Source organism: Leopardus geoffroyi, chromosome B4 (genome assembly GCF_018350155.1).
Source record: "Leopardus geoffroyi isolate Oge1 chromosome B4, O.geoffroyi_Oge1_pat1.0, whole genome shotgun sequence".
NCBI lineage: Eukaryota > Metazoa > Chordata > Mammalia > Carnivora > Felidae > Leopardus > Leopardus geoffroyi.
Window position 1 is genome coordinate 121,322,121 of NC_059341.1, and position 23,392 is coordinate 121,345,512.

The 23,392-nt window shown below is 39.9% G+C and overlaps 1 protein-coding gene across 2 annotated transcripts in view; it reads right to left on the bottom strand.

Moving 5' to 3' along the window:
• Positions 1-22,982, bottom strand: part of UHRF1BP1L (UHRF1 binding protein 1 like) — a 111,997-nt gene extending 89,015 nt beyond the window's left edge. Inside the window, exons 1-2 of one of the 2 annotated variants that reach the window (XM_045466046.1) lie at positions 22,642-22,934; positions 10,037-10,167 (exon numbers count right to left, since the gene is read on the bottom strand). Coding sequence is in view for 1 of the 2 variants with exons in the window: in XM_045466045.1 (XP_045322001.1) it covers positions 22,642-22,685 (44 nt within the window). In the remaining variant the exon portion in view is untranslated. Of the gene's footprint in view, positions 1-10,036; positions 10,168-22,641 lie in introns of both variants that reach the window. The other variant, XM_045466045.1, reaches the window with a different exon arrangement.
• Between the last annotated feature and the right edge of the window lie 410 nt (positions 22,983-23,392).

The following is a 23,392-nucleotide window of genomic DNA, read 5'->3' on the forward strand; positions in this document are numbered from 1 at the left end:
AGTATGAAGTTTGAGAGGTTAGTGCTGTTGCCAGGGTCACGCCTAACACTGCTTGGGGGAAAGAGGGTGGAGCCCTAGAAGCTGGCTAGGCAGTCTCAGGATCTCCTGAGTGCAGGAGAAGCAGCGGTTCCCCTGCTTAGAGTGCATTTGGTAGAGGTGATACAGCCTCTCCGCACTCAAAGGACCCTGCTGGCACCATCAAGTTACCCCATTCACTGGCATGGGAACAAAGACACAGGTTGAGAGCAGCACTGGCTCTGGCTGTGTTTTACAACTTACCATAAAATCCAAACACTGTGCTGTGGCACAACTGTTTTCTGGGATAAGCCAGCACAGGATACAGCGTCGCAAGATCCTCCCCCAAAGGATCAGCGTGGATCTGTTCCACTGGATTCACTGAAGTGTAGTTTTGAAACCCAGCCTCACAGGAGATAAAACACAGGAGTGCTGACAGGTGGACAGCTCAGACAAAAGGTGAGGGCAGAAATCTGATGGAAGCCGGGGACACAGGGGGGCAATAATTTGTTCATCTGTGAAGGCTTCCTAGGGAGTGCCAGGCATGGGCTTCCTTATCTAAAGATGGGAGAGTGGGGTGAAGCAATATTTACCCCTCATCAACCAGCAGTGGTGGGCCTCAGTGAGACAAAAACAGCACCACCAAATGAAGACCAGAACCACTTACACCAAGCTCTGCCCACCTGCACCCTGCAGACGCCATCTCGACTTGGGCAAGTGCACCAGAGAATCAGAGCAGCAGGCCCCTTCCCTCAGATGACCAGCACAAGCCTCTCAGAGGCACCAAGCCTACTGATCATAGAGTGCTGCAAAGCGTCAGCTCTTGGGGAAACTGGATCTAACTTCCTTTGAGTTTGTTTTATTTTTTTTTTGTTGTTTTGTATACAGAAAGAGTAATTTTAATTTTAATTACTTTAAATTTTATTATCCTTTTTGGGTTTTTTTTCCTATCAAGCTTCTCTTTTTTTTTTTTTTAATTTTTTTTTTTTCAACGTTTATTTATTTTTGGGACAGAGAGAGACAGAGCATGAACGGGGGAGGGGCAGAGAGAGAGGGAGACACAGAATCGGAAACAGGCTCCAGGCTCTGAGCCATCAGCCCAGAGCCTGACGCGGGGCTCGAACTCCCGGACCGCGAGATCGTGACCTGGCTGAAGTCGGACGCTTAACCGACTGCGCCACCCAGGCGCCCCGCTATCAAGCTTCTCTTAACAAGAAGACCAAAACACATCGAGGATCTACTTCCTTTATTCTTTTTTAATTTTTAAATTTATTTTATTTTTTATTTTATTTTTTTGACCTCCAAAATAACAAGATGGAGGAATTCACCACAAAAGAAAGAACAGGAAGAAATGGCAGCCAGAGATTTAATCAGTAGAAATGTAAGTAAGATGTCTGAACTAGAATAAAACAACAATTATAAGGATTCTTGCTGGGCTTGGAAAAAAGCATAGGAGACACTAGAGAATCCCTTACTGCAAACATAAAAAAACTAAAATCTAGTCAATTAAAAATGTTATAACTAAGATGCAAACTCGAATAGATGCCACAAGAACAAAGACGGATGAAGCAGAGCAATAAATCAGTGATAAAGATAAAACTATGGAAAATAATGAAGCTGGAAATATGAGAGAAACAAAGGTAATAGATTACAAAGGTGAATTTAGAGAACTCAGCAACTTATAAAACATAATTAATATTTGCATCATAAGAGTCCCAGAAAATGAAGAGAGAGAGAAAAAGGGGCAGAAGGTTCATTTGAACAAATTATAGCTGAAAACATCCATAATCTGGGGAAAGACAAAGACATCAAAATCCAAGAAGCACAGAGAACTCCCATTAAATTCAATAAAAGCCAGCCAAGGCCAAGGCATATCATAGTCAAATTCATAAAATACAGAGAAGGAAGAAATCCTGACAGCAGCAAGGGAAAAATAAGTCCTTCACCTACAAACGAAGACAGATCAGGTCAGCAGATTTGTCCACAGAAACTCGGCAGGCCAGAAGAGAAAGGCAGGATACATTCAACTGCTGAATGGGAATAATATGCAGCCAAGAATACCTTATCCAACAAGGCATAGAAATCAGAAGAGAAAGAGAGATAAAGAGTTTCCCAGACAAACAACAAAAAAAACCTAAAAGAGTTCATGACCACTAAACCAGCCCTGCAAGAAATATTAAGGGAGACTTTCAGGGGGACACTGAGTTGGGGGGAAAAAAGACCAAAAGGAACAAAGATTAGAAAGGAACAGAGAACATCACCAGAACCAACTTTACAGGTAACACAATAGCACTAAATTCATATCTTTAAATTATCACTCTGAATGTAAATGGGCTAAATGCTCCAATCAAAAAACACAGGGTGTCAGAATGGATTTAAAAAAAAAAAAAAAAAACAAGATCCATCTATACGCTGCCTACAAAACTCATTTATTTTTTTTTTAATTTTTTTTTAACGTTTATTTATTTTTGAGACAGAGAGAGACAGAGCATGAACGGGGGAGGGTCAGAGAGAGGGAGACACAGAATCTGAGACAGGCTCCAGGCTCTGAGCTGTCAGCACAGAGCCCAACGCGGGGCTCGAACTCACGGACCGCGAGATCATGACCAGAGCCAAAGTTGGCCACTCAACTGACTGAGCCACCCAGGAGCCCCAAAACTCATTTATTTTTTTAACGTTTATTTATCTTTGAGAGAGAGAACAGAGTGCAAGTGGGGGAGGGGCAAAGAGAGAAGGAGACAGAATCTGAAGCAGGCTCCAGGCTCCGAGCTGTCAGCATAGAGCCCAACGCGGGGCTCAAACTCATGGACTAAGAGATCATGGCCTGAAGTGAAGTCAGATGCTTAACCAACTGAGCCACCCAGGTGCCCCTACAAAACTCATTTTGGATCCAAAGACACCTGCAGATGGAAAGTGAGGGATGAAGAACCATCTATCATAATGGACATCAAAAGAAATCTGGAATAGCCATCTTATATCAGAAAAATGAGATTTTAAACCAATGATTATAACAAGAGATGAAGAAGGGCATTACATCATAAATAAGGGGTCTATTCATCAAGAAGATCTAATGATTGTAAATATTTATGCCCCCAACTTGGAAGTACCCTAATATATAAATCAATTAATAACAAACATAAACTAACTCATTGTTAATAATACAATAATAGTAAGGGACTTTAATACCCCACTTACAGAAATGGACAGATCATCTGAGCAGAAATTCAACAAGGAAGCAATGGCTCTGAATGACACATTGGACTAGATGGACTTAACAGATATATTCAGAACATTTCATCCTAAAGCAGCAGAATATACATTCTTCTCAAATGCACATGGACCATTATCCAGAATATATCACATACTGTGTCACAGATCAGGTCTCAACACATACAAAAAGATTGAGCTCATACCGTGCATATTTTCAGACCACAACACTATGAAACTTGAACTCAAGCACAAGAAAAAATTTGGAAAGACCATAAATACATGGAGATTAAAGAACATACTACTAAAGAATGAGCGGACTAACCAGGAAATTAAAAAAGAAATATAAAATAGATGGAAGCATATGAAAATGAAAACAAGATGGTCCAAAACCTTTGGGATGCAGCAAAGGCTACTTCCCCCTAAGAGGAAAGTATATTGCAATATAGGCAAGAAAAGTCTCAAATACACAAACTGACCTTACACCTAAAGGAGCTAGAAAAGGAAAGCAAATAAAGCATAAAGCTAGCAGAAGGGGAATAATAAAGATTAGAGCAGAAATAAATGATATAAAAACAAACAAACAAAAACAGTATTAAGAGATTAACAAAACTAAGAGCTGGTTCTTCAAAAGAGTTAATAAAATTGGTAAACCCCTAGCCAGACTTATCCAAAAAGAAAAGAGAAAGGACCCAAATAATTAAAACCATGAATGAAAGAGGAGATAACAACCAACACCACAGAAATATAGTTATTATAAGAGAACACTATGAAAAGTTATATGCCAACAAACTGGACAATCTGGAAGAAATGGACAAATTCCTAGACACTTAAACACTAACAAACTGAAACAGGAAGAAATAAAAACTTTGAACAGATAACCAGCAAAGAAACTGAGTCAATATTCAAAAATCTCCCAACAAACAAAAACCCTGGGACCAATGGCTTCCCAGGGCAATTTTGCCAGACATTTAAAGAAGAGTTAATACCTATTCTTCTCAAACTGTTCCAAAATATAGAAATGGAAGGAAAACATCCAAACTCATTCCACGAGATCAGCATTACCTTGATTCCAAAATTGTACAAAGAACCAACTAAAACAGAGAATTACAGGCCAATATCCCTGATGAACATGGATGCAAAAATTCTCAACAAGATGCTAGCAAATCAAATTCAAAAGTACATTAAAAGTATTCACCAGGGGCGCCTGGGTGGCGCAGTCGGTTAAGCGTCCGACTTCAGCCAGGTCACGATCTCGCGGTCCGTGAGTTCGAGCCCCGCGTCGGGCTCTGGGCTGATGGCTCAGAGCCTGGAGCCTGTTTCCGATTCTGTGTCTCCCTCTCTCTCTGCCCCTCCCCCGTTCATGCTCTGTCTCTCTCTGTCTCCAAAATAAATAAACGTTGAAAAAAAAAAAAAAAATTAAAAAAAAAAAAAAAGTATTCACCAAAATCAAGTGGAATTTATTCTTGGGCTGCAGAGCTGGTTCAATATCTGCAAACCAATCAACTGATACACCACATTAATAAAAGAAAGGATAAGAACCATTGATCCTGTCAATAGATGGATAAAAAGATTCTGACAAAATACAGCATCCATTCTTGACAAAAACCGTCAACAAAGTAGGGATAGATGGAACATACCTCAACATCATAAAGGCCACATATGAAAGAGCCACAGCTAATATTCACAATGGGGAAAAACTTGAGAGCCTTTTCTCTATGGTCAAAAACAAGACGAGGATGTCTACTCTCACCATTACTATTTATTATAGTACTGGAAGTCTTAGCCTCAGCAATCAGACAACTAAAAGAAATAAAAGGCATCCACAATGGCAAGGAAGAAGTCAAACTTTCACCATTTGCAGATGAAATGATAATCTATATGGAAAACTCAAAAAAATTGCTAGAATACATGAATTCAGCAAAGTCACAGGATATAAAATCAATGTACAGAAATCAGTTACATTTCTGTACACCAATAACAAAGCAGCAGAAAAAGAAATCAAGGAATTGATCACATTTGCAATTGCACCAAAAACAGTAAGATACCCTGCAATAAACCTAACCAAAAAGGTGAAAGACCTGTTACCTAAAAACTACAGAACACTCAGGAAAGAAATTAAAGAGGACACTAAGAAATGGAAAAACATTCCATGCTTATGAATTGGAAGAACAAACATTATTAAAATGTCTATACTACCTCAAACAATCTACACATTTAACGCAATCCCTATCAAAATACCACCAGCAGTTTTCACAGAGCCAGAACAAACAATCCTAAAATTTGTGTAGAACCAAAAAAGACCCTGAATAGCCAAAATGATCCTGAAAAAGAAAAACAAAACTGGAAGCTTCATGATTCCAGATTTCAAGCTATATTACAAAGCTGTAGTAATCAAGACAGTATGGTACTGCCACAGAAACAGACACACAGATCAATGGAACAGAACAGAAAACCCAGAAATGGACCCACGACTAACTATATGGTCAACTATTCTTCAATAAAGCAGGAAAGAATATCCAATGAAAAACAGTCTCTTCAACAAATGTTGTTGGGAAAACTGGACAGTGACATGCAGACAAATGAAACTGGACCACTTTCTTACACCATACACAAAAATAAATTCAAGGGGCACCTGGGTGGCTCAGTCGGTTAAGCATCCAACTTCCGCTCAGGTCACGATCTCACAGTTCATGAGTTCGAATCCCATGTCAGGCTCTGTGCAGACAGCTCAGAGCCTGGAGCCTGATTCAGATTCTGTGTCTCCCTCTCTCTCTGCCCCTCCCCACTCATGTTCTCTCTCTCTCTCAAAAATAAACATTAAAAAAATTTTTTTTAATAAAATAAAATAAATTCAAAATGGATTGAAGACCTAAATGTGAGCCAGGAAACCAATAAATCCTATAGAACACAGGCAGCAACCTCTTTGACATTGGCCACAGAAACTTCTTACTAGACAAGTGGCCAGAGGCAAAGGAAACAAAAGCAAAAATAAACTATTGGGACTTCATCAAGATAAAAAGTTTTTGCACAGTGAAGGAAACAATCAACAAAACTAAAAGGCAGCCTGCAGAATGGAAAAACATATTTGCAAATGACATAGCTGATAAAGGTTAGTATCCAAAATCTATAAAAACTTCAAACTCAAAACCCAAAAAAACCCAAACAATCCAGGGACAAATGGGCAGAAGACATGAATAGACACTTTATAAAGAAAACATTGAAAAGATGCTCAACATCACTCATTATCAGGGAAATACAAATCAAAATCACAATGAGATACCACCTCACACCTGCCAGAATTGTTAACATTAACAGTACAAGAAACAACAGGTATTGGTAAGGATGTGGAAAAAGGGGAACCCTCTTACACTGTTGGTAGGAATGCAAACTGGTGTAGCCACTGTGGAAAACAGTATGAACATTCCTCAAAAAGCTAAAATAGAACTACACTATGACACAGCAATTACACTACTAGGTATTTACCAAAAAGATACGAAAATACAGATTTGAAGGGGTACGTGCCCCTTAACGTTTACAGCAGCATTAATAACAACAGCCAGATAATGGCAAGAGCCCAAATGTCCATCAACTGCTGAATGGATAAAGAAGACATGGTGTGTGTGTGTGCATGTGTATAATAGAACATTAGTCATCAAAAAGAATGAAATCTTGGGGCACATTGGTGGTTCAGTCGGTGGAGGGTCTGACTCTTGATTTTGGCTCAGGTCATGACCTCCCAGTTTGTAAGATCATGATCCAAGTCAGGCTCTGCACTGATAATACAGAGATTGCTTGGGATTGTCTCTCTCCCAGCCACCTCTCTGCCCCTACCCCCTTCAAATAAATAAATAAACATTAAAAAAAAAAAAAAAAAAAAAAAGAAGAATGAAATCTTGCCATTTCCAAGGATAGGAATGGAGCTAGAGTGTACTGCTATGCAAAGCAAAATAAGTCAATCAAAGAAAGACAAATACCATATGATTTCACTCATATGTGGAATTTAAGAAACAAAGCAGATGAACATATGGGAAGGGGGAATAAAAGAAAAAAAGAGAGGGTAACAAACCATAAGAGACTCTTAAGAATTGACAATAAACTGAGGGTTGATGAAGACAAGCAGGTGGGGGATGGGCTAGATGGGTGATGGGTATTAAGGAGGGCACATGTTGTGATGAGCACTGGGTGTTATATATAAGTGATGAATCAGTGAAATCAACTCCTGAAACCAATATTGCACTATATGTTAATCAACTAGAATTCAAATAAATATTTTTTAAAAATTTAACAAGAAATTAAATAATAAAATTAGTGTTTTGGAAAGATATGTCTAGTAACATTGCCAAGTATGGAATAAAGAAGTATTAGACCAGAAGTATTACTCTTATTTACAAGAGTAATGCAAGAAATGCTGAGTTAAATCTGGGTCATAACAAAAGAGACATTTGAGTCTTACTGGTATCTACTTTGTGCCAATTAGTCTACTATGTACTAGATTCAGGATAAGGAAGATAAATCTATGAGTTATTTAAATAAAAAGGCATCATAAATGATTAAAATGAGAATATAAAGAGAAAAAAGGAATTAAGTTTGGTAGGTGACTTGAATAAACAATGTGGTGTAAATCGTAACACCTCATCTTCAATAAGCTAAGCACAAATCAGGGCAAAAAAGGTATGTTAAAGAAGTGTAATCTAAGAAAAGCAAAGGGGGTGTGTGAGTGGCTCAGTTAGTTAAGCGTCTGACTCTTGACTTCAGCTCAAGTCACGATCTCAAGGTTTATGAGTTGGAGGACGCCTGAGTCGCTCAGTCAGTTAAGCATCCGACTTTGGCTCTGGTTATCATCTCACGGTTCGTGAGCTTAAGCCCTGCATTGAGCTCTATGCTGACAGCTCAGAGCCTGGAGACTAATTCAGATTCTGTGTCTCCCTTTCTCTCTGCCCCTCCCTGGCTTGTGCTCTGTTTCTCTCTCAAAAATAAATAAACATTAGAAAAAAAAAAAAAAAGATTCATGAGTTCAAATCCAATGTTGGGCTCTGCACTGACAGCGTAGAGCCTTCTTGGGATTCTCTACCTCTGCCCTTCCTCTGCTCTCGCAGGCTCTCTCTCTCAAAATAAATAAACTTAAAAAAAATCATTATTAAAAAAAGCAAAGGACTACAGCTATGACTATACTTCAGCAACAAAGGTCCTAGGGGATTTACTAGAACTATATATAAAATCAGAACCATCTTTGAATGCCTTTATAAACAATATCCTTAACTATCAATATCTTAGAGATAATCACAAAGGTTTCCATAAACAGTCTATCTAAGGTTAAAGCTTGACATCTTTCCCTTGGCAATTTTGGTTTAGATCCAGATACCTATATGATAGCATAGAATAAAGGTAAACAAGAATATTAGAAAACAATACTTAATTGATCATATCCATACAATTGCCAACATATGGCCAGTAAATTTATCAAATGTCACATTACTCCTAGGTAACTAGGTAATTCTGCTTATGGTTAATCTTTTTTTTAAGGATTTTTTTTTAAGTTTTTTTTTTTTTAACGTTTATTTATTTTTGGGACAGACAGAGACAGAGCATGAACGGGGGAGGAGCAGAGAGAGAGGGAGACACAGAATCGGAAGCAGGCTCCAGGCTCTGAGCCATCAGCCCAGAGCCGGACGCGGGGCTCGAACTCACGGACGGCTAGATCGTGACCCAGGCTGAAGTCGGACGCTCAACCGACTGAGCCACCCAGGCGCCCCTTTTTTAAGGATTTTTTTTAATGTTTATTTACTTTTAAGAGAGAGAGAAGAGAGAATGAGTGGGGGAGGGGCAGAGAGAGAGGCTCCAGGCTCTGAGCTCTCAGTACAAAGCCTGATGTAGGGCTCAAACTTGCGACCAGGAGATCATGGCTTGAGCCAAAGTTGGACACAACCGACTGAGCCACCCAGGAGCCCCAAGGATTTTTTGTTTATTTTTAAGTAATCTCTACACCTACCATGGGGCTCAAACTCACAACCCTGAGATCAAGAATCACGTGTTCCACTGACTGAGCCAGCCAGGAGCCTCAATATGGTTAATCTCTAATTACTAATTTCTTACTAGACTTTTAGAATAGGGTCAAATTATTTCTGTGGATAAATTTCCCAGGCACTAAAAGTGTTCAATGATATGTTTCTAGGTTTTTCATTGAGTCCAACTTGAAAGAAATTCAGTGCCATTTCCATGTATCTGGTTTTACAACATACTTTCCCTGATAATAAATTTTTAAAACGGGTAGGTGAGAAGGGAAGGAATAAATGGGGTGACAAGCCCTTACATTCCTCAGAAATGAATTCTATTTTCACTGCTATTCCTGAGACTTACTTAAACCTGTTTGATAAAGATTACAATTAACATTAAGTACACAAAATAAACTCTTAAGTTCTTCAATAAGAAAAGTGATGAAAACATTCTCTTTATCAAAAGAGCCTTCATACCTCATTAATTACATTAGACTATGAAATCTCACCCATGAAAGACTACATCAAATGCTAATTACTATTTCCAAATAGCTAACTATAAGTTATAAAACTTTCTTTTAACAACAGAAAGATTTGGTTATAACTCTAAGTGCATTGCTAAACCTCATGTATTAGAAAAGACACTCTAAGAGAGGAATTGCATGAGCCTGCAGCTATGGGGGGGGGGGGGGGATCAGTATGACTAATACAGTAAGAATTAGAAAATACTCTCAAAGTATCTTTATGTGGGACATAATAAGCGCTTGCATTTATAAAAAGAAAAAGAAACCCAAAATGATGGGGAATAGAGGTATTACCTGAGGGCAGGAAATTCAGACAAAAGGTCCCTATTCCTGGTGAAAGCAAGTAGTCAGTTGCCAGGGTTTCTTAGATTCCTTGATTAGGAAATTCACAGCACACCAATCTCCACCACAGCCAGCAGGGATCGCTGTAGGGAATGGGTACACAGGGGACATAGGAGGGAGCAAGTTTAAGGGAAGGAAGAGGAAAGGAATGATATGATAAAAATATTTAGCTGTGATGCACTTTTAAAAAATACAGTTGTATTTCACACTGGAATAATACTACTGCTTAAATTCTAAGATAAATTAACCATTTATGATTTCCTTCATTCTCTCTACCACTGGTATTACTACTACTCTAATAAATATTTTTAAATTTTTTATATTAAAAATATTAACAAAAATGAGATAGCTCTATTGTACAAAAGTTATACAAGACTGAACTGTATAATTAAACATCAAATGAAACCAATTAGGACAAGCACTCTAAAAGACAAGCGATTTACAAATTTATCCAAATTAGTTTAACTGCCAAAAAACCCACTTAAAATTGTAATCCTCAATCCATTTAATGGAGAATACCAAAGAGTAAAGTTAGCTATGAAAAGTAACCCACAAACCAAAGAGACATCTGGCAATAAATTATATCTATATATACTAAAAAGCAAATCAGAGAACTACCGTATTTATCAGAAAAAAAGTTTTTACTTTAAATTTTTGGGGTGTGAGTCATCTGCCAAAAGTGTATTTGGGGCAACCTATATATCCTATGTATTCTATGAAGGCCAAAGTAATATAAATCTCTTCTCCAGTCAGCTGAAAATGTTTCTGAACAACTACTACATACAACAGTACTGTGGCAGATGCTAAAGGTACAACAGCGAATAAGAGAAGTATAATCACTGCCTTCAGAATTCCGTCTATCAGGGTGATTCTGTGATTAAAGAGAGGACAATCTAGGGGGCACCTGCATGCTACTCCTGAGGTCAGCCCTTTGTTAGGCATGGAGTCTACTTTGAAAAAAGTAATAATAATTAAAAATAAACAGAGATGACAATCTGTAGAACTAAAGGCATAAAACTTTTATTGTAATAAAACAATATATTTTAAGACCTAAAGGAGTTAAAAAATGAAAAAGACCAGAGAAGACTAGCCTAGTTAAAGCTGCCTGTGTAAGATGTACACGTAAAATGAAGCACAAGAGGGTGACCTGTCAGGAAGGAATGTAGACAATCTGGCTGCAGTAAATAAGACAACAAAAGATGGGTGTAAAACAAAAAAGGGAGAAAAAGTGTAGTATTGAAAAATAGTGGGAAAAAATTGCAGTCAAGTTTCTAAGGTCTAAAGTATCCTTAACTTCTCTAAATGATTGCTTTAAATATTCCCTTGGTATACATGCCACTGTCCAAGCAAACAGATTTAATAACTATCCATTTTATATCACATATGATATGCTGTTGTTTGTGTGCTTTTATTTCATTATTTCTTTATAAGTGTCTCTGGACTTAGACCACCTCTGTCTGTCTCAATGTCTATATTTCTGTTAAAGTTGCATATAGTACTTTGTGCCTCTCTCTTAAGACTCACTTTTTACCTTGATTTCTATTTGCTCATCTACCATACTGTTTTCAGAAGGCATTTCTAGATTCTTAATTTTAATTATATATCTAATAGATCCTCTTTAAGTATTGGTAGAAAGAATAAATAAATGACTTATCAGTGGGAATAATTATACCTATAATCTTAAAAATAATATAAATCATATTTTATGATGCCCCTTTTTTATAGTGTAGCTTATATATGAAGTTGCATCATAGCAGAAGAAAACTTAGGAACAGAAACTGAATTTAACATCTAACAGTACAGTTTTACCAAATTTAAAAATGACTGAATTTTCTGGTATTTCTAAGTTTATCTCTAAATATTAATTCCTAACAATAAAATTACAAAAACAAAAGGTTTACAAAGACATGACAGTAGAGGAAAACAACACTTGGTGCTATGCTAGCAGTGGCAAAAAGAAGCCAGAGAGCTCTCTCTTAATGGTATTTTTGGGTAGAAAAGAGTACATAAACATATAGCTAAAATTAAGTCTTAAAGAATAGACTAATCTAGAGATTCAAAATTTATATATAACATTCATTTTGGCTTGGAGAAATCTCAAAATAAATCAACAGACAGACTAACAGTAAATCTAATGTCTGGAAAAAATAAACAATAATTATTATATCCTGAATCATATTTGCTGCAGCTCTCAATTTTGTTTTAATAACTTGGTCTTGATGTGATAACTGCTCATATTTCACTCATGGAAATACTCATGAAGTCGTCCACCTGTTACTTACGTTCATCTGAGCTCAGTCACTAATACCAACTGGTTAAATACCAATATTTAACAGAAATATCAAATTATTCATCCTAATATATGCAATATAATATGCAGACTATAGTACATATAGAACTCATAAGAGATCAACTTACTAAGGAAATGTTTAGATTGGAAACTGCAGTATTAAGGCAAAGTGTAATATTGCAAAAAGAAATATTGCAAAAAAATTATGCAAGTATAAAGAAATGGAGAAATTGTGCTTTCCCAATGTCACAGAATTGCTAAGTCAAAAGACTATGTTTCCCAAGCTTCAAAGGACTACAGAGTCAAAAAGTTCCCAAATAATAAAAGAATCTCCTAAAGGATACTGCAACAGGATGGTGAAACACCACAAAATACTAAGATTGAAATTTTACAATAAATAAATGCTGAGAGGCGCCTGGGTGGCTCAGTCGGGTGAGTGTCGGACTTCAGCTCAGGTCATGATCTCACGGTTCATGAGTTTGAGCCCTGCTTTGGGCTCTGCGCTGATAGCTCTGAGCCTGGAGCCTGCTTCAAATTCTGTGTCTCCCTCTCTGTGTCCCCCTCCCCCGCTCAAGCTTTGTCTGTCTCTCTCTCAAAAAGGAATAAACATTAAAAAAATTATTTATTTAAAAATAAGTAAATAAATAAATGCTGAAAATTGAGTAAAAGAAAAGCAAACTGTTAGGTAGGAACATCAGCCTGAGCAGGCAACATAGAATAATCAAATTCAAAGGCTACTGGATCAGTGACTTAACCAGTCAACACTACCCTGTCAAACCTTGGGCAAATCACAAATCTCAGCATTTTAATAATTTGTCTCAGGGAATGGAACAAACCCATTCTGATTCTAGAATGGTAATATTACAACATCCAATGGACCAGGCATCCACGTCCCCTTTCAACTAATGTTTGCAAATCAATCTCCTGAAACTAACTTTCGAAGAATATCTCGTTTTAGTGTGAAAGAAATGGGCACCTGCTCAGTACCTCTACATAGTATGCTTAACAACAAAAAATACAACATAATAAAGTCTACCCCTTAAAATTCATTTCACAATTCACTTCGCTGTAATTATGCACAGTATGAATCAAAGCACAACCACACACAAAACACTTGGCATTGGTGCCGCTAGCCATGTAAACCATACTGATACCATGATGACTGCTCTGTGATCTGAAGCCTTCTTGATAATAGGCCCCACCCTCATTCTTTCCTTTTGTTTGACAGCACCCTTAAGTACATCCTTCAGATACACAATATTTTTTTTATCTGCTCTGGAAGTTTGACTATATCACATACCCATTCTCTCAGTTTCCTCCCTGGTGGTCTCCTAGTATACTCCCCAGCCTCTAGAGCTATAAAAGCAGGTTTTACAGAAAGTGGGGTGTGGAGATCTACCCGCCTTGCAGCCACCCAAGACATGCTTCTGTCCATAAGTCCCCTTAATAAAACTATTTCCCATCAAGCTGAACTTGCGGTGTTTTTCTTGGTCTTATGGCTCCTTGGGTCTTTGAAGGTCATTCTGCATAAACTTCCATTTTACAGAAGAGCAGACTAAAATAAAATGTGTAGTCTTAAATCAGTTCGCAAATAAAAGGGATCTCCATTCAGATATCTAACAGGCATTCAAATTGATACATCCAAAACCAAACTCTTCAGCCCTCTACCATAAGTCTGCCCCTCCTGCAGTCTTCTACTTAGTTAACAGCAACTCCATCTTGTCAGTTGTTTATGTCATGACCGCTCTTTCTCTCTCAAGCCACATCTTGTCTGTCAGAAAATCCTGTGGTTCTACCTTTGAAATACATCTAGAACCTTACTATATCTCAATAAGTCCACTGCATTGACCTAGGTCCAAGCCAAACCCTTTCTCACCTGGATAGTTAACACATTTATTTATTTTTAATGTTTATTTTTGAGAGAGAGAGAGACAAAGCACGAGTGGAGGAGGGGCAGAGAGAGAGGGAAACAGAATCTGAGGCAGGTTCCAGGCTTTGAGCTGTCAGCACAGAGCCCGATGAGGGGCTCAAACCCACGAACCTTGAGATTATGACTTGAGCTGAAGTCGGATACTTAACCGACTAAGCCACCCAGGCGCCCCTTGTTAACACTATTAATTGGACTCCTGCTTCTGCCCTTGTCCTCCTATTATTTATTTCCCACATAGCTGCAGAGTGATCCTTGGCTCAAAGCCTTCCAGCGGCTTCCAACCTTACTCAGGGTAAAAGCCAAAGTCATTACAAGGCCCCACAAGGTCTGGCCCTATTTTCTCTTTGACCTCATCTTCCTTCACTCCTCACTCTACTTCACTCATGTTGGTGGCCTATATTTCAAAAGTGACAAGCAAGCTTCCACATTTGGATCTTTGCATTTGCTTCACCACCTCTTTCATATCTTTTCTCAAATACCACCTTCTCAATTAGGACTTCTTGATCACCAGATTTAAAACTGCAAACTCCAGGCACCTAGGTGGCTCAGTCGGGTTAAGCGTCCGACTTTGGCTCAGGTCATGATCTCACACAAGGTTCGTGAGTTCGAGCCCCGTGTCGGGCTCTGTGCTGGCAGCAGCCTGCTTCAGATTCTGTGTCTGCCTGTCTCTCTCTGCCCCTCCCACGTGCACACACTCCCTCTCTCAAAAATAAACATTAAAAAATAAATAAAATTGCAAACTCCATCCCTACCTCCCTGCACTTCCTATCCACTTTCCCTGTGTTATCTAAAAAAAAAATTTTATGTTATTTATTTATTTATTTTGACAAAGAGACAGAATATGAGTGGGGGAGGGACAGAAAGAGGGGGGGCAGAGGATCTGAAGTAGGCTCCACACTGACAGCAGAGCAGCTGATGCAGCACTCGAACACATGGAACTGTGAAATTATGACCTGATCTGATGATGGAAGCTTAACTGACTAAACCACCCAAGGCACCCTCTGTTATTTTTTTTTTAGACTGAACCACCCAGGCACCCCCCCCACCCCCCACTGTGTTATTTTTTAAAATAGCACTTGCCACAAACTGATACAATGTCCTTCACTTTTTTATTATCAGCCTCCTCTGATTAAAATGTAAACTCTACTGAGGGCAGGGATTCTTGCCACAGCAGTATGGACTTAGTACCTGGTACAAAGTAGCACTTAGTAAATATTTGTTAAATAAACAACTGTTACATATCTAGTGTCAAAATCAACAGTATTGGAGGTTATTTTTTTTTTTTAATACTGTCAACTTAAGTAACTAAAAATTACTTTTAAAAAAGTCACCAAACTGGGGCGCCTGGGTGGCTCAGTCGGTCAAGCGTCTGACTTCAGCTCAGGTCATGATCTCACAGTTTGTGAGTTTGAGCCCCACATTGGGCTCTGTGCTGACAGCTCGGAGCCTAGAGCCTGCTTCAGATTCTGTGTCTTCCTCCCTCTGTTCCTCCCCCCACTCACACTCTGTCTCTGTCTCTCTCCAAAAATAAATAAAGATTAAAAAAAATTTTTTTAATCAAAAATAAAAAAAAAATCACCAAACTTACAAAGTAAATTTATTTCTAATCCTAAAAGGTAATAATTAACTCTATTTTTTTCTCAGTTGACCAATCCAAGTATATCAAACCTCGCAAATTTCATATGGCAGTAAAATTCTAGAAATCAGCTATATTTAGTGATTCTATACCCAGATAGGAATTGCTGAAGATTCCTAAGAGGTGAGACCGTGTCATACCCATCTTTGTATCTCCAATGCCTAGCATTCAAGGATCTGATAAACATAAACTCTCAAAATTATTTATTGAGTTTTGTCATAAAAGTGAACGATGTAATTACCCCATCAATAAGTATACAAAATTATCATTCGAAAAATAATATGATAGTCTAAATAATGTTGTGTTTCCTCTTAAGAATGTTTAATTCAGGAATGATTCCAGACCTAGCAGTAATCATCTCCAATTATATGCACCTTAACTTCTCTTCAGCAATTCAGTTCCATGGCCTTAATGAATACCTTGCCCTAAACTAGGTCTAATCCTCCTCTAAAATTTTGAACTTTAATATGACACTTTCAGACAAAATCCCCAATCCTTCCAGTTCTCACATTTGTTTTCCTCAACTGCTCTCCCACCAGATAAAATTTCCAATCCTTTGATGGTTCTTTCCAGACTATCAGCTACTGCTCCCCCCTTTTCTCCCCCACATAGTTTAAGCTAGTCCACGAATACACTGTGAGGCACCCTAAACTCTCTATCACCTTGCCATTCAGTCACAAGATCTGGCAAGTGTTCGACTATTCCTAATCTCCCTAACAAATATTCCAAATATTCAACAATCTTCTCAAACCACTCTATTTGCTCCTTCCCCTTAGTTTAGGGAACATATCTTGTTGAGACTATCCAGTGGGTTCTCCTACCTAGATCCTTGGAACTGGCCTGGATCTAATCCCTTTCCAAGTATGGCCCATAAATTCTGCGGGTACTGATATCCTTCTAATACATTACTTTTCCACTTAAACAGAGACCCTCTACAGACTCTATATTTCCACCCCAGTTGACTGCTCCTGAACCCTGGATTGCAAAAACCAAACTGATAACCAAGCATTTTTAATGATCATGTCCCTCTTTTGTACGGAATTCTTTATTAGCAGTCACCTCCTGGGATGAAGTTCAATTTTTTTTATATAGCAAATAAGACCCTCTGAAATCTAATTTAGTTCAGTGCCTATTAAAGACACCAAATGGAACTGCAAACCTGACTCAAAATAGGTCTCCCTATGACTGTATCTTTGCTTTATGACCCTTTATCTTTGTTACTGATCCACGGGCAAGTAGAAGTGGGCCAAACAAATTCTCTCCCCCAAGAATCTAAAACTTGACACGAAAGATCACAGATTAGGAGTTGTGAGAGGTGGAGGGATTTTACTCTCAGGAGACAATTGGCAATGCCTGGAGAATTTTTCATGGTCAAGGCTGTGAGTGCTACTGGCATCTGGTAGAGACCAGAGATGCTGTTAAACATCCTACAAAAACAGGGCAGCAATTCACAACAAAGAATTATCTTGTCCAATGAGGTTTTAGGAGCTGGTTAAGGTCCTGCCTTTCCCACACTTTGTGACCCATGCCAGAAGCTTTCTGTTACATTTCCCTTATTACCTAAGTTGGAGGTTTTTGCTGTTTGCAGACAAAATAACCTTAAGCAGCACAGTACCTTAGTTCAATCATCTGACACATTTGTATACTTCAAACCAGTTTCTCAACCTCAAAACTATTGACATTTGGACCAAATAATTATTTGTTGTGGGGACTGTGCTATGCACTACAGGATGTTTAACAGCATCCCTGGCCTCTACACACCCCCAAAAAAAGTTGTGACAATAGGAAATGTCTCCAGACATTGCCAAATGTCCCTTAAGGGGCAAAATCACCTCTAATTGAAAACCACAGCTTTAAACTTTATACAAAGACTCCACCCATGTGTGGTCAAAGTCCGTCTTCCCAGCTCTCACGTCCAGTAAACCTTGTGTCCAGCACAAGTTGGTATAAGCCAAAGGGAAAGCATGGGGGGTGGGGGAGAGAAGGGAAAAGGGAGCATTTTAAGTTTATTTTGAGAGAAAAAGAGAGCTCAAGCAGGGGAGGGGCAGAGAGAGGGAGAGAATCCCAAGCTCTATCAGTGCAGAGCCCAGCCAGGGCTCAAACCCACAAATTCCAAGGTCATGACCTGAGTCTAAACCAAGAGTCAGAAGCTTAACTGACCCCAAAAAAAGGTGGGGGGGGGGGGGCGCCTGGGTGGCTCAGTCGGTTGAGTATCTGACTTCAGCTCAGGTCATGATCTAGGTTCATGAGTTCAAGCCCCACATCAGGTTCTGTGCTGGAAGCTCAGAGCCTGGAGACTATTTCATATTTTGTGTCTTCCTCTCTCTGCCCCTGCCCTACTCATGCTCGCTCTCTCTCTCTCTCTCTCTCTCTCTCAAAAATAAGTAATGAAAAAAAATTTTTCTTTTTAAAAAAAAAGAAGCTTAACTGACTGAGCCACCCAGGCACCCCAGGAGAAGGAGCATTTGTATCTGAATCTTCCCTACTCCTTTTCAGGTCCTGGCTTAAATATACTATTCTCCATCTTCCAGCTTCTATGTTCCTCCTCTTCTCCTTTGCTTTAGCATACAAGTACAAATGCCACATTAACAGATAATGAGGCCTTGAAAGGTAGCTTTTGTTCTTATTTCCTTTCTTATATTTGTTATAACTTTTCTTTAGAACTCTCCGTTCCCTTGGGGGAAAAAATCCTCTCCTGGAAAAGACTCCAAAATATATTCTGTGCTTGTTATAGTATGAAAGATCACTGTAATTTCTCTTCAAAGACTTTTCCTGTTTCACTTCTCTTAAAATGTAACTAGTTCAACCCCCCTTCCCCACATACTCCTTGCCCTCTCAGCCTTGCCCTTGTGCTAGCTCTCTCCCTCTTTCTCTCTGTTCAGTTTCAGATCAGTTCCAAGTTCCAAGTAACCAATTTCATTAACAATGCAACACATGGTTGGCTTACAAACTAAACAATTAGGCAGGGACAAGTATACAGACTTACACTTCTCAAATAGTTTAGCATTTTCTTAAAGCATTTATTAATCTCTTAAGAATTTCTCTTCTAGGGGCGCCTGGGTGGCTCAGTCGGTTGAGCATCCAACTTCGGCTCAGGTCATGATCTGGCAGTGAGTTCGAGCCCCACAATGGGCTCTGTGCTGACAGCTCAGAGCCTGGAACCTGCTTCCAGATTCTGTGTCTCCCTCTCTCTTGGCCCCTCACCCACTCACGCTTCGTGTCTCTCTCTCAAAAATAAATAAATGTTAAAAAAAAATTTTTTTTTAATAATTTCTCTTCTATACTTTTCTCATATACCAGAGTCTCAAGTTCCTATATCTGGGTAACACTTTTTTTTTTAAACATTATTTTACTTTTTAAGTTTATTTTTTGAGAGAGAGAACCTGTGTGCACAAGTGGGGGAGGGGCAGAGAGAGAGAGGAAGACAGAGGATCCAGAGCAGGCTCCCAGATGACAGCAGAGAGCCCAATGCAGGGCTTGAACTCACAAACTGTGAGATCATGACCTGAGCACACCAACACTGGTTTTGCTGTTAAAATTTCACCATACTTCAATCTCAAGACTCAGAGTAAGTATTCTCTTTTTCCTGTTGGTTTCTTTATAGTCTTTTTCCTTATTAGAAGACCCCATATAGAAAGGGTCATTTTCCTAGTCCTTCCTTTCCAGGACAACAAAGGCATATTTATTCAAAGATTCAATTACCCAATGCTTCCTAAAACCACAAGGAAAGTGGTCATACTCAATACCTGTGATAATATTGGTGGCATATAGTCTTAGTTAAGAAAATGTCAGGGAAAGTCAATGCTTTGGTGCCATTTATTAAAAAAAAAAAAAAGTTGTTGAGTGCCTATGTTATGCTAGACTTAAACTCCCTGCCACCATGTAGTTTTACATTCAAGTGGAGAAGACAAAGACCGGGGCGCCTGGGTGGCGCAGTCGGTTAAGCGTCCGACTTCAGCCAGGTCACGATCTCGCGGTCCGTGAGTTCGAGCCCCGCGTCAGGCTCTGGGCTGATGGCTCAGAGCCTGGAGCCTGTTTCCGATTCTGTGTCTCCCTCTCTCTCTGCCCCTCCCCCGTTCATACTCTGTCTCTCTCTGTCCCAAAAATAAATAAACGTTGGGAAAAAAAAAAAAAAAAAAAAAGACAAAGACCAAGCATATATATGGGCAGAGAAGAATGGGAAGGGTGGTCACATAAGGCCTCCTTTGAGAAGATGTCATGAGGGGCATCCACTGGCCATAAGCAATGTCTATTATTGGAAGGTAATGTGTTGTTCTATTTCCTATTAAACATTATTAAACTGTCCACTGATGATTATATCAATATAGAGACATCTTTATTACTGAATAAGTTGCAAAATTAAGCTTGACCCAGGTAATTTCAAAAGTTCATCACTACTTGAATAACTGTAATTTATTATAATATCCATCTCATTTCACCTATTGTCCTTTAAATTCACAAGAAACTTTATTTTTCTTAAGAGTTAACAGTAATAGCAGTAAGATTAATACATTAACCAAGAATATGAATTTGACACTCTTCATTTATCTCAGTTAAGTTTTGAAATATGAAATAACTAAAAAATCAAGTGTTTCAAAAACTCATCTCTGTACTCAGCCATAAAAAAGAATGAGATCCTGCCATTTGCAACAACATGGACCTAGAAGGTTTTATGCTAAGTGGAATAAGTCACCCAGAGAAAAACAAGTAACATATGATTTCACTTACATGTGTAATCTAAAGAAGAAAACAAACAAAAAGCAGAACCAGATCCATAAATACTAAGAACAAACTGATGGTTGCCAAAGTAAAGGCTGGGGGATGGGCAAAATAGGTGAAGGGAAGTAGGAGGTACAAGCTTCCAGTATGTAATGAATAAATCACAGGGATGAAAGGCACAACATAGGGAATTCGGTCAATGGTACTGTGATAACGCTGGATGGTGACAGATGGTGGCTACCCTTGTGGTAAGCATAGCATAACCAATAGAGTTGTCAAATTACTATGCTATACACCTGAAACTAATTTTCACATTGTGTGTCAACTCGAAGTCGAAAGAGAAAGAAAGAAAAAAGAAGGAAAAGCCAAAGGTGCAAAAACAAAAACCTTCACCTCTGAAAATATCATTACTATTTACCGCACAGCTATTAGAAATCATACAGATTAAAAAGTACTAAGAACCTAATTCTGAATGTGTATTCGTGGTCTCTTTTGTGAAGTAAGCCATCACCGTTGCTATTAATTTTTAAGAGTCTTTCTCAACTAGAGCTCTACAAGAGAATTAAACTAACGCCCTAAGCCACTCACTGACTGAATTAACTTTTCTCCCATGCACCTGGAATGAAACTAGCTATGTTCCTCTTCCTTGGAAGAGGAAGAGGACAGTCAAATCATTTTCTGTAGTTCTGAATTTTCTCGTGAAACAGAGTATGACAAAGGCTGAAGGACATCTGATAAGTCAGACGTTACCTAAATAATAATTAAAAGGTAAAGATAAAACTTTTCCAAAACAAGGTAATTCAGTACTGGACCATAAGGTACAATATAAAAACTTTCCAATTAATGCTAATATTCAGAAATGTATATTCATAAATGCTGCTATAATTTGCTATATTTTAAAAAACGATGTTACATTCTATTCAATGTTTTAAGTAAAGGAAACATTTGCTGACTCACAGAAATATTGATTTTATTCCCCAAAATACAACCTGTGGTACTCAATGATCTGGAGAATCAAGAATTGTCTTTACCATATAAACATACCAGTATACCCAAGTTCTCTCCTAATATCATTAACTTACTAATAACAGAGAAAAGGGCCATACCCAAGTGCTTTGAATTCGCTGTTAACAAGTTGGAAACAAGATCCCACATTTAGCCTGTGTCTTGAGACAAATATGGAGAAGCCAGAAGTAACAAACTGCCAGCTTTACTGAGTCATGTTTCTGACTAAAACCGCGTTATGAAATGGAAAGAATGACAAGTATTGTGTTTATCACCGCAGATGTTGAATCCCTGAATTCACAGACCTCAAATTTTAAAAAGCAAAAAACTGTTTTTGCAAGAATGATGTGGAGCTAAAACGATTCCAGAAAGAACTTGCCAAAGCTGAAAACTCTGGCTATTTACCTAGAACAAATCCTAACTGTGCAAACAGGCACACCCTCTAATGCATCAGAGCGGGCCGGCGAGGTGGGGGTGAATTCAGAAAATAACAAGGTTAACGTTTCACGGACAAGACAAGCCTCAGCCCAAAGAGTCCACACTGCTCCAGACGCCCTCGGTTAACGGAACCGCTCTGCTCCGAAGGGAGCTGAGCACCGAGCTCGGGTTCACGCTGCCACAAAAATCAACCCCAGCCTCCGCACAGGACCACCCAAGCGGGGTCCCCGGGACGCCCCCAGACGCCGCGTGGGGGAGCGATCTCAGCCCGATGCCTCCCCCGGCCGCCCTCCACGCTCCTCTGCGAGCGGGGTGGGGGAGAAGCCGTCCAAGGGGCCGACTCGCGAGGCCGGCGCCGGACGCCGCAGGCGACGGGAGATCGGGGCGGCGAACCCAGCCTCGGCTGGATCCGGGAGCTCAAGAGTCGCCTCCCACACGGCTGCCAGTCCCCGCCGCCCCCCGAGGCTGCAAGCAACCTCCGGTGCCGGCTAGGGCGGAGGCGGACTGGCCCCCACCCGACACCCGAAGCTCTTGCTGACCTGGAGAGGTGCTTCAGGATCTGTTTCTTGATGAGCCCAGCCATGGTGCCGGGGCAGGAGGCGCCGCTCTCTTTCTGCGGTTCTCACTGCCTCCTCTCTTCGTGGCTGCCTCTTCGTTACCCGGGCTAACCCGGCCGGAGGAGAGTCGCCTGAGCGCTCACGCCCGGAAGAGACCGGACGCCCCGGCCGAGGCCACAGCCGCCGCCGCTGCTGCGGAAGACCGGGAGCATCGCGCTCAAGCCTCCGTGGCTGCCGCCGGCGCCATCTTGGCTGCAGCATCACCTAAGCGACCTGGGGGAGGGCGGGGCGGCGCGGACTCCGCGCGGGGCGGAGCTAGGCGGGCTCTAGCAGGCGCAGGAGGGGTGCTGCCCCGCCACCCTTGCCCGGGGCTGGGCGTGCGTCCTCCGCTCCCTTGACGCCACTGGGTGTTTCGACTCCCAGTCCTGGAACCTTCTTGCGCTTTACAGCCCTCCCTCTCCACTCTCTGGTCTTGTTCCGGTCTCCATCACCAAGTGTTCCTTCCACATCCTCCTCGTCTTTCATTTTTCATAATTTACTCCACAAACTGCCCTGCATGCATTGCTCTCTACCTGCTCTACTCAGCTTTCTTCATATTCTTGCCTCAGTTTCCTCCCCTTTGCTAAGATATACTGCTCCCTCCTTCCCCCCACCCCTCAATGCTATAATTTAATGTTTCCTCTGGTGATTCCAAACCTAAGGGAAGTAAAAGTTGACAACTTATCTTAAAAGA